Consider the following 11,403-nt stretch of genomic DNA (forward strand, 5'->3'; position numbering starts at 1 on the left):
TGATTTGATGGACAAGGGTTGACAGAGAGAGAGAGAGAGGGTCGCAGAACGGGTTGGATTTGCTCTCAACGGATTCAAAGGGCCTAGAGTCGTTGAACTGGGCCTTTCCCCTCTCAAAGGGAACCGGCTTATCCTGTACATCAGTCCTGCTCGCACTCGCTTTCCAGCGTGAATACGACTCAAAGGGGGCAAAGGAACCAGGGGGCCCAAGATACGCGACGGTGAGCCAATACTAGGCGTCAGAACCAGAGACTAATTGGGAGGCTCATTTCCACCGACGCAGGTGAGGAGGAGCAGCTGATCGATATGATTGGACTGTTGTGTCGCAACGGCCCAACAGTAATGCATCATCCACGTGGAAGTGTAGTGTTCGGTTGGTGTCTGGTTTTGACAGATGTCAGAGGTTGACGAACAATGGCCATTGTCCAACCGTTGGTGCCATTATCTCTTTTCCGATCCCTTGTACAGTTCAAGAGCATCGATGACTTTGAACCCTGAAGAAACATGACTCCTCATCATTGCTGTCATTGTCGTCATTTTTGTCTGTGCGTCCGCCAGGGTACGATGAACCGCTGTTTATCGAGCAGGGATGCGCGTCTTGCTCATTTCCCAGGAAAAAACTGCCGGCAGAGCATGAAGTGATGAATTTGCTTACCCTGTAGTGATTACATCGACTGCTTCTGGGGCTGACAGCAGAGAGATATCATTCTTTATATTTAGTTGAGGGATATCCTATCCTTGTTCAGCTTCCAAATCCTATCCTCACTGGCCGTGTCTCAACTGAATGCTGCTGGTTGAGAGTGAAAGGAGGATTGTAACTGCAGAGTGTCTTGTGACATGAGAATCCTACTATTGAGACTACGAATAGAACATGTCATTAAAAGTATCTTACCTTGCATCGTCCCCCCTGAAAGGAACAAGAGACGAGAGATTCAGTCTATGGGGTACGGATATGAAGACTCTTCCGACGTCATTATTTCCATTCCTTAACCCCCCTCTGCGATGGAGCGAAACGAGTGGCAATGTCGGCAAACGAATGGTTGTTTCTGGGAAGGACACCGATGACCCGGCATCCGTTCTAGGTAGGTAACTAATACCTGTCGAGAATTAAGAGAGAAGAACGGCGCGGACTCCAATCAACACTGTGAGACGCGATGAAGCCATCGTCGACATATATGACGTGATTTCATTTTAGTGGAGATATCTCCACCGTGGGATAGGAGGGTGTCGGGTTTCCCTGCTGGTCGCAGAATCCGCAGACGGGACTGCATGGGCCGCGGGTACACAGACACTCGCATCGGAGACCTGCCATTGTTCGATTTCTGGCCAATGCTCTTTGTTTCCTCTTGTCGACATATCGAGAAAAAAAAAGTCTTCCCGTACTCATTATTGTAAAGTTGGCGGGACAGAGAAAGGCAAAACCGTCATCCTACGGGTACAATGGCCCGTAGGCGTCCCTTGTGACCACGACTTTCCCGCGTTTAGATAGAACAACAGCCGCGTGAGCTCGTGTTTCACGGCAGCGACGTCTGTTTCGAGTGTTGCTAAGAGGCCCGTGAGTACATGAGAGCGCGACTGCGTTTTGAGCACTCTCAGCGTCATGCTAGGATGGGATTAGGCGACCAACACAGTTGGTTGGTGCTTTGTTGTCTCTGGCTAAAAGCATCGACGTCACAATCTCAGGCCACCATGGAGTGCTGAGGACGGCACAATGAGAGGAGACTGCTCGTATAGTTGATCAATACGGGGTATACACACGTATACGAGTATTAACTCACGTAAAGGAAATAAAGCGGGATATCAGATCGTGGGGAATATACTGGCGTGAGTATTGCCGTCGCGGTTGGCGGCAGATATGCGAAACGAGGGGGAGGGGACCGTCCGTGTGTCCCGCAGTGTATCGTGGGCGGCGCTTCCCTTGGTCCCTTGGGAACTGCAGCTATGACCGGGGTGTGTGTAGGTACTCGGACCAGAACGTGGGTCTCGCGGATTGTCGGGTGCTCATGACCGAGCTACCGCGGAATGTCGTTGTTTCTTTGTTCGATTTTGCGATGGTTCAGATGCAGGATGATGTCTTCAACAGAAGATGGTGAATGGCCATTCATGACGACAGCGCACGACGTGTCGGTTGTTGCGCATGACGGGATGAATAGAGATAGAGATGTAGAGCTCTCGAAAATAAGCGGTCAAGAATGACATGTTTTCTCGGGGCTATCGATCTGTTCGCGCGCGTGTGTGTATGTGTATGTGTGGCCTTCGGAGGTACTCCATGCTAGGAGTACGACAGAGGCACAGCAGAGCAAAGGTCGAGGAATAGGTTGGCTATCTGCGTTGTAATTCATACGTTAGTTGAGCTTTAAAATAATTCGAGAGATGAGATGGGACTGAGAGTACAGATTAGAAGAGGGATAGATCTAAGACCCCTCTTGCTAGGGGGGGGAGAAAGCTTGACTGGTGGAAGTTGCGGAGGACACTTCAGATACCGCAGCAGATGCTGTTGCTACTGAGTCATACAGCAAAAGCCAATTATCTGTTATCATAATTGATCACTGCTATTATTTCCCGTTGGCCGTACCGTAAGATTAATATATTGGCGCGAGAAATAACAGCGAACACAACTTGTGTATGTCTTACTGCTTCCTTAGGTAGCATCGTTAACATTTCTCACTGATCGAAATCCTCACAGATGAAGCACAACTTCACGGATCCGAATGCAAATATTAGCAGTTCGTTACTAAAAGGGGAAGGAGCAGCCCATCACCACCAACGGGATATTATTACCTGTCAACTTATGAGACACAGTACCGTACTACTTGCCCTAAATGGTGAATAAGCGGCATAGCACAGCACACGCGACACGCACACATATTGAAAAAGTCTAATCTGTACTGGGTACTCGTAATCAAATAGTCGTAGAAGTGAATGGCTAATAGAAGGATCAGTAAAATGAAAACAACGGTTCCTTCCCACCCTTACAAAAAAGGTGTGATAATTAAAATTTGCATCACTTCCAGTTACTGACGTACACGACGAGGAGCGCTCTAATGCCTAGCCATTCATTCCTCGGTCTGATGAGCCAACTTGAACCTTGCCCTGCATTACTTAGCAGTAATGCTAGCAGTAGTACAGATTATAAGTGAACACATAGGAAGATGCGTACTTCGTAATGCTCTCCACGGCCTACTTGTACATTGGCATTGACAGTGGAGTTCTAGGCCGATTGCGCGTACGAGTACTCGTAACTACGAGCTACGGAGCTTCTAAGAGTAGTAACAGTCAGGTAATTGATGGAGTATTACGGCTTCCTAGTACCGTAGTTCAATGGAGAAGCATACTAAGCAGAGGCTAGGAGCGTGCGCGGCCTGTTTTGCGAATCGGCCCTGCCCCCAGTCTACCCAGTCTGTCCCCAGAGGGTGTGCTATGCTGAGAGGGGCTGGTAGGTACGTGCTCAATCTTGGAATAATCACTCGTATATACTTTTGGTGAATTGGGTATCTGGATCAGAATGCTTCAAGTGCTTGTTATAAGGTACCTGCAGTGACAATGCGGATTAGAAAGAAAAGATAAAAATCCGATCCTGTATTACTACGAGAACGCGACGGCTCCTCGCTGCCAAGCAATCGCAAGCACGCAGAGGCTCTTGTGTTGATACTACGTACCTCTACGCTAGTGTTTAGTACGTTAATAAATGATACTTGTAGGGGGCGGCACTCCCCTGCCTTGCTGGTAGCTCAGCGACTTCCCCGAATAACTTCCGTCTTCAATGGCTCCATGAGCTTTGAGCACGCCATGAGAAGTCGACACTATTCGCTACAAATGGCTGTGTCCCCACCGTAGCCGACGGAGCGTCGGCAGCCAGGCCCCCCCTTGACAGCGACATACCACGATCATGACGGCGGCAAGAGGGGGGGATGAATACGTATATCGAGGATACGTACTGAGGTATAGACCGAGGGAGTGAGGATGTGGAGGAGACAAAAAGAAAAAGAACAAAAAAGGTTGTGCTGGTGTGTATGATCCATTAGCAGTTGTAGGGAGACCAATCGACGCATTCGTTGAGACTCGTCTTGCCCGAGATCTTGCCAGAGACATCACCTATTTTCTCTCTAACCCTTGTCCCTTGCCATTTAGGCAGCGAAAGCGATCTTTCAGTCTTGTATAAAATCAAAAACAGCAGTAACTCTCGACGGGGCTTTCGCGCACTTTCCCTCTTGCCTTCTCTTCCTTCTTGTACTGGCGGGAGGATATCATCACCAGGGTCCACCTTCCCACCTCCTCCGCCTGTCTTTTCTTTGTATCCACCGGGCCCACGCCGATCCCCATCACTACCATCACGCCTCGAATCCCGGACACCAGAAACAGCCTGCCGCGTGTTGAGAACCAGCGTTAAGCTTCTTCTCCGGGTCAAGGAGGACGCACTGGAGGCAACCAGTTCCTGGGTGTTTTGGGTGCTTTAAACTGCTACTACTGCCAGTAGCTACGTGGTATAGAGATTAGAAAATAGATCCAGCACTCACTCATACAAGTACTCTTTTTCTTTTAACCTCGTCGTCAATACCGCCACACCTCCCCTTCCTTCCTTCCTTGCAAGTCAATTGCCTTGTTCCTTCCTATCCCATGATTCAGAGAGTCTTTAATTCGCACTTTCCCACGTTTTCCTTCCGTTATCCTCCCTCTCTCCTTCCTCTCTTCTCTCTGGCCCATATTACTCCTCCTTCCCCCCTCCGTATATTCCTTCTTTCCGTCACTACTACTATCCCCTTCCTCCATCGCCATTGCCCTCCTCATCATACGGACAAAAACCACACATATACGCATAGTCGACGATATGCCGTCATCAGAGCGCAGGGCCCAGGTGGCCAAGCTCTTTGGTATAGACGCCCGACCAGAGGAACCCATCCCCACCATCTCCCACGCCGACCCTTATGCTGAAGATGACCCCTCCGTATCTGAATGGGCCGAGCAGTTTATCCCCAGCTTTGACGACATCAGCAACTACTTTGTCAACCTTCTCCCGTTTACGCGATGGATTACCAAGTACAACCTATCCTGGTTTGTGGGTGACTTGGTCGCTGGTGAGCTCTACTCTCTTACCCTTACTCTCTGCCGTTCTTCTCTGAGACTTCTTGTATACTGAAAAAAACTCGTAAAAGGACTCACTGTCGGTTGCATCGTCGTCCCTCAGGCCATGGCCTACGCCCAGCTCGCCCAGCTCCCTGTTGAATACGGCCTTTACTCTTCGTTCATGGGTGTCGCCGTCTACTGGTTCTTTGCCACGTCCAAGGATATTACCATTGGTGTAGGTTGTGCTCTCAGACCTAGGTGCCTCCTACGCCTCTCACGTTGCTGACTTTTGTGCCTTCCAGCCCGTCGCTGTTATGTCTCAAGTTACCGGAAACGTCGTCTCCAAAGCCGCCACTGAACTCCCCGGTGTCGAGGGTCACGTTATTGCTTCAGCCCTCGCCGTCATCACCGGAGGAATCATAACCGCCATGGGCCTCATCCGCATTGGTTGGATCGTCGAATTCATCCCCCTCCCCGCCATCTGCGCCTTCATGACTGGTTCCGCCGTCAGCATCGCCGCCGGTCAGCTCTGCAAGCTCATGGGTATATCGGGAGTCGACACTCACCAGGGCGTTCATCTCGTCATCATCGACACCCTGAAGGAGTTCCCCAACTCCACCATCGATTCTGCCCTGGGAATCAGCGCCCTTGTCTTCCTCTACATCATCCGCGAAGGCGCTGCCTACATGGCGAAGAAGCAACCCAATCGCGCCAAGATTTACTTCTTTATCTCAACCCTGCGAACGTCTTTTGTCATCTTGCTGTACACGGCCATCAGCGCTGCCTGCAACGTCCACCGTCGTGAAAACCCCATGTTTGACATTGTCGGGAGTGTTCCCAGCGGTATGTTATACCACTGTTCTCCCTCCCTCTCAAATAATTGCCTAACCCCTCATATGAACAGGCTTCCGCCATGCCAAGGTTCCTGAAATCACCTCCGACATGTTCAAGGCCTTTGGCAGCGAGCTGCCCGCAGCCGTCATCGTCATGCTCATCGAGCACATTGCCATCTCCAAGTCGTTTGGCCGCATCAACAACTACGTGATCGATCCTTCGCAGGAGCTCGTCGCTATCGGGGTAACCAATCTCCTCGGTCCCTTCCTGGGCGCCTACCCCGCCACCGGCTCCTTCTCGCGTACCGCCGTCAAGTCCAAAGCCGGAGTCCGCACGCCCTTTGCCGGTGTCTTGACGGCTGTTGTCGTCCTCCTCGCCCTCTACGCCCTAACGGCCGTCTTCTTCTACATCCCCAACGCCGCCCTCGCCGGTGTCATTATCCATGCTGTGTGCGACGTCATCACGCCCCCTCGCACTGTCTACCAGTTCTGGCGCGTCGCCCCGCACGAGGTTCCCATATTTTTCGCCGGTGTCTTTGTGACCGTCTTTACTACGATTGAAAATGGCGTCTATACGACCATTGCCGCCTCGTTTGCTGTCCTCATCTTCCGCCTCTTCCTCAGCCAGGGTCGCTTCCTCGGCCGTACCCGCATCCGCACCGTGGGCCGCCCCTCGGCCGCCGCCGCCCGCTCTGCCAGCAGCGAAGGTGACCTACCCAGCAAGAGCGCTCACATCAGCAGCAAGGCCATGTCCGAATCTGGTGGTGACGTCTACTTTGACGATGATGGCGTCGAGATGTCCCTGCGCCCCGGATTCCTCCCGGTCGAGCACGAGGACGGTAGCAACTCGGAGATTGTCGTCGAGAACCCGTACCCCGGCGTATTTGTGTACCGCTTCTCCGAGGGATTCAACTACCCCAACGCATCGCGCTACCTTGGCCACCTGACAGATGTCATCTTTAAGTCTACCCGCCGCACGGACCCCTCTCGTCTGGGCAAGCTGGGCGATCGTCCGTGGAACGAGGCTGGTACTGTCCACAAGGAAAAGGCTGAGGACGAGTCGCGCCCCACACTCAAGGCTGTGGTCCTAGATTTCTCGGCCGTCAACAACATCGACGTGACGTCTGTGCAGGCCCTCACTGACACGCGCACTCAGCTGGACCGGTACACGGCACCTGATACGGTGGACTGGCACTTCGCCAACATTACCAACCGGTGGACTAAGCGTGGTCTCGTGGCTGCAGGATTCGGTCTGCGCAAGGCCGACGACGACCGCGGCGAGGCCATTTTCAGTATTGCCGAGCTCATGGGCAGCAGGCCGACCCCTGACGCGTCCAAGGCAGACCTCCCAGATAAGCGGCACAGCGACATCGAGAGTGAGGGCGAGTCGGCAGAGCCCCTAACAGCCGAGACGCGCAAGGTTGTCATTCACGGTCTCAACAGGCCCCATTTCCACTTTGACCTGCACGAGGCTGTCGAGGCGGCTGTCGCCGATGCACGGACCAAGATTTTCTAAGCATACGTTAGCGGGCGTTTTTTTTTCTTTTCAGATTTGATATTTTGTCCCTTTTCATTCGTTCTTGGCGGGCACATAATGCTTGGCTTTTTTCTCATGTCGTTTATCTATCACGGAGATTTTTTTTCTTCTTTTCTTCCTTTTTTTCTTCGAACCTGAGGATATATTATGTGTCGTTTGATTCACATCATTGGCATTTACGGGATCAGATCCCTGGTATATATGAAATTATTGGATGGTTTTCATGTGAGGAGTTAACTCCATCTTTTGACCATTACAAACCGCCTTTGATAGCATAGAATTTATACTGGAACTTGCTCACTCATGCCTCTTATTGAAGTCGTATTATAATATGGCTATACTTTTCTTCCGTCGAGTCTGTCTTTGTTCGTTGTTGCAACAAACTTGCGATGTAGATGCAGCGAGTACAGGGTAGGATCATCAAATCCAGACTTGAACATGTCTGCACCTATGATCTTACGAGTAATATACGTTGAGTGTGTGCACTCGTAGTACGGTCGCATGCATTGTGGCATTTTTGATTGAATAATGTATTAGTGTATTATAGTGTGTCTATTTCTTATGTGTATGAGTTCTATGTTTGCAAGTATTAAGTGTGCGATACGGGTATCAGCAATAAGATGGCTGTTGCCGTCGAGACTGGTATAGTTTTGTAGTTGTAAAAGCCGTAACATCGTGAGTCTTGGAACGACAAAAGACCAGGAGATATCTAGAGAGGATCAAGACCAAGAAAGATCTAGAGTCTAGAGTCCAAAGAGCAAAGTTAAATAGGAGAAAGAAATTAAAAACACGAGGAAGAAGCAAAATCCATCACTCCGCAGCATCCCACCCCGCCCGAACGAGCCAAAACATGGCCATGAGCGGCGTAGTCAACAGACCCAGCATCCCACCAAGAGCCAGCTTGAGCACCTGGGGTGCCCATCGGTCCGTGTAGAGATAGTCGTGGTGGGGCTGGGGTTTCCCAAACGGGATCATGGCGGCCACAGATATGGGCCAGAGGAGCAGGAAGGCTGGGATGCAGAGCGCGAATCCGCGGATGGCCTGGTTGACGACGAGGCTGAGGAATGGAGGGAGGCCTGGAGTCGAGGCGGGCTCTTCACCGTCGTCTCCGGCTGTGGTCGGCGTCGAAGCCGAGGTCGGTAACGGGGAAGGGCCGTCGAGGAAAAAGTACCATCTTACCCAGCGGTTCCTAGGCTCCGACAGGAAACCTATGGGTTGGACGGAGCGGTTGGACAGGTCGTAGGCCACCAGACCCCACTCGACGAACCATGTCAGGAGGCATTGGATGATTACAGTGACGGCTGCGTCGCCGGCGAGGGTGTTGGGGAAGGAGAAGAGGCGGATTGGGTTCTTGACGGTGTCTTGGGTTGTGTACATTACTAGGGGATCTCTGTGTTAGTATGTAGCTCGAAGAGATATAAGATGGAAGGGGGGGGGGGGATTGGATAGAGAGAGAGAGGGAGGTGTATACCATAGGCAATGGCAAAGTTGACGCCACCGGAGAGTATCATGGCGCCGATGCCGTCGATGCCGAAAACGTAGAACAGCTGGTGTGCTGTCCAGCTCTTCGAGGGGAGCAGGGGTCCCTGACCATCGTCACGGCCGTCCTCGTCATCTTGGGCGGCCGTGTTAGCGTCGGTGAAGTTCGGCCCGTCGGTGGCAATCTGCGGCGTTGCCGTCGCGTTGTCGGCGAGTGGCGGTCCGTTGCTGGCCTCGAGATCGGGATAAAGCTCGATGACGGTGGGGGAGGAAGGATGACCCTTTTCGAGCATTGCGCCGGCCAAAAAGGTTAAGGGGGGGGGGGGAGCCTTGATTGCTCTGCTCGCGGAGGGGATGTCGGAATATGGACACTTGATGATCAAGGGGATGCTATTAATTCAAAGATGGAAAAAAAAAGATGTTTTCTTATTATTCTTTTGTTTCTCCTTTTTTTTTCTAGATGAATATTCCTCTTCTTCATCCCCTAACTGATGATTCCTCTCTCCTGCTCGTACGATGCTCCCCTGAGGAACTTTCTCGGCGGGAAATTACAACCACGTGGTTCTTGATCACTTTTCTGTGTGTTCGTCTGGTAACGATACATGGGTATAGGCAGGGGAGAGGCAGAGACACAAGGAAGACCGGCAGCAGTCAAGAAGAGCGTCAAGAAGAGCGTCAAGACGAGAGTCGAGAAGAGGATATTCAAGACGGAAAGAGGCGAGAATATAGAGCGAAGGAGTGATGATGATACGGGCATGGGTTGATTATTGTGGATGGCTAGTAATATTAGCGGTGGTGGCACGAGAAGAGAAAAAGTTGGACAATTGGTGGTTTCGAGCCCGACGACAGATGATGTGCGTAAAGTCGGATGATTCGGACGCATCATCTGTATGAAGTTGATTGTCCTACAGCGTAAGACCCTTTTTTCTTCTTTGTTTCTCTCTCTTTTTTTCCCTCTCTCCTCCTGTTCTGTCTACGTAATCCGTCATTCTAGGTGGTTCTATTATTGCCATCGTCGCTAATAGAAACAAGGAAAACAGTGATAGTAGTACGTAGGTGTTATGAAGACCAGGTACTGGCCATATGTTTGTAACCTCTGATGAAACCCATGCTCCTCTCTCGGCTTGACCCGACGGGACAGAATACAAGGGGCTATTAGCAGAGACAAGGATTCCCTGAGGCTTGACGACGTTGGGCGGGTGGGACAGCTGGTCGCACTAGAAGACAGAAGGGGAGGAATCGGCGTCTCAGAAATATGAAGGAGAAGCGGTTGGTCTACCGGTCATTGCTAAACGGTCAGCCGAGGCTGGAGCAAGCTGGGCCGAGCCAAGGCTTGGGACTTTGGGGGGGGGGGGGGGGGAACCTGCATCACCCAAAACGCTTCGTCTCTCTAAGACGTACGTGGTTTTTATGGAGTATTAATATATATATATTATATGCATGTACTCCGTACTCGTAATACTGATACTGGTATAGTACAAGTATTACGGAGTGATACTCCGGTATGAAAAACTTGGCAAACATCTCCACCCTACCACGGTTCGTGTGGACCAACCGCCGGAAGTCCTTTTGAGACAGCTAATGCCGCAGACCGGCCCTCTTGAGCGCTCGTCCCTCCTCTGCTCGGCTTCCTCATCTTCTCGACCGGCCCTCCCCGCCCCCCTTGACGGCCCCAACAGCCTAAAGCGAAACCATAAAACCATAAACTGCAAACCAAACTAAACTGCCAAGCCTAATGCACATTACAGGTACGTGGTTTATGTCATGCTCAAACGTGTGTTGTGTGTGTTCAAGGTGTTCCCCCTTGGGACGTGTGCGTCTCCGTCTTCTCGGTAGGAGAATTTAGGATAGAGGCGCAATCCGACAAGACTGCGATGCTGGCAGGTAGAGAGGAAAGATACACGCGCTAGGAGAATACAAGGTCGATATTGATGGTGGTGGCAATTAATATACAGGTAATTGCCATTATGGATCTTGTCAGCTTGTATTCATCCATCCCAAGTCTGCCAGCAAGCCTAGCAATGCCGTCCCACCGCTCGTCTCCTGTCCAGCTGCAAATCAGTAGAGTAGTCGTGGTTGTGCGAGGAAGGTCATTGATATCGTCGCCATCTGTGAACGTAGTCGGTGTACCAGCAGGAGGGGGCCGCATGGTCGGGGTTAGGGGAAGGGAAGGGGAATAATACACGCAGAACCCTCCCCCCAGACAGGGCTGGCCCGAACCATGACGGATGGGATCCTCTCTGCTGACGACGACTTACACGACGGACCGGCGTGCTTCAACTGGTGAGAAATCATGCCGCCAGCCTACGAGTAACATCTCACAAACGACTGCCCCCGCCGGCCCTGAGACAGAACTGGCCTCTTCGGGTCATACACTCCGTCCCCATACGGTAACAGTACCCGTACATTCTCTTTTTCTTTTTTTCTTTTCTTTTTCTTTTTCCCTAGCCCCACAGCCATTGATATCCGTGCGCGTGCACATGGTACGAG

General features: G+C 51.5%; 2 protein-coding genes across 2 annotated transcripts; one reads left to right on the plus strand and one right to left on the minus strand.

Annotated features, from left to right (window-relative positions):
• Positions 1–4,828: 4,828 nt before the first annotated feature.
• On the plus strand, positions 4,829–7,413 carry GMORB2_1835 (solute carrier family 26 (sodium-independent sulfate anion transporter), member 11; the record flags this gene model as incomplete). The annotated part of the gene is made up of 4 exons (XM_035463816.1): positions 4,829–5,075; positions 5,154–5,299; positions 5,367–5,907; positions 5,969–7,413. 4 exons carry the CDS (start codon positions 4,829–4,831, stop codon positions 7,411–7,413), a joined length of 2,379 nt encoding a protein of 792 aa, XP_035320080.1.
• An 831-nt stretch (positions 7,414–8,244) lies between these two features.
• Positions 8,245–9,206, minus strand: GMORB2_1836 (Protein of unknown function (DUF2456); the record flags this gene model as incomplete). Its single annotated transcript, XM_035463817.1, has 2 exons — positions 8,245–8,813; positions 8,906–9,206. 2 exons carry the CDS (start codon positions 9,204–9,206, stop codon positions 8,245–8,247), a joined length of 870 nt encoding a protein of 289 aa, XP_035320081.1.
• Between the last annotated feature and the right edge of the window lie 2,197 nt (positions 9,207–11,403).

This window comes from Geosmithia morbida (assembly GCF_012550715.1).
Source record: "Geosmithia morbida isolate 1262 chromosome Unknown scaffold_11, whole genome shotgun sequence".
NCBI classification, from domain to species: Eukaryota; Fungi; Ascomycota; class Sordariomycetes; order Hypocreales; family Bionectriaceae; genus Geosmithia; species Geosmithia morbida.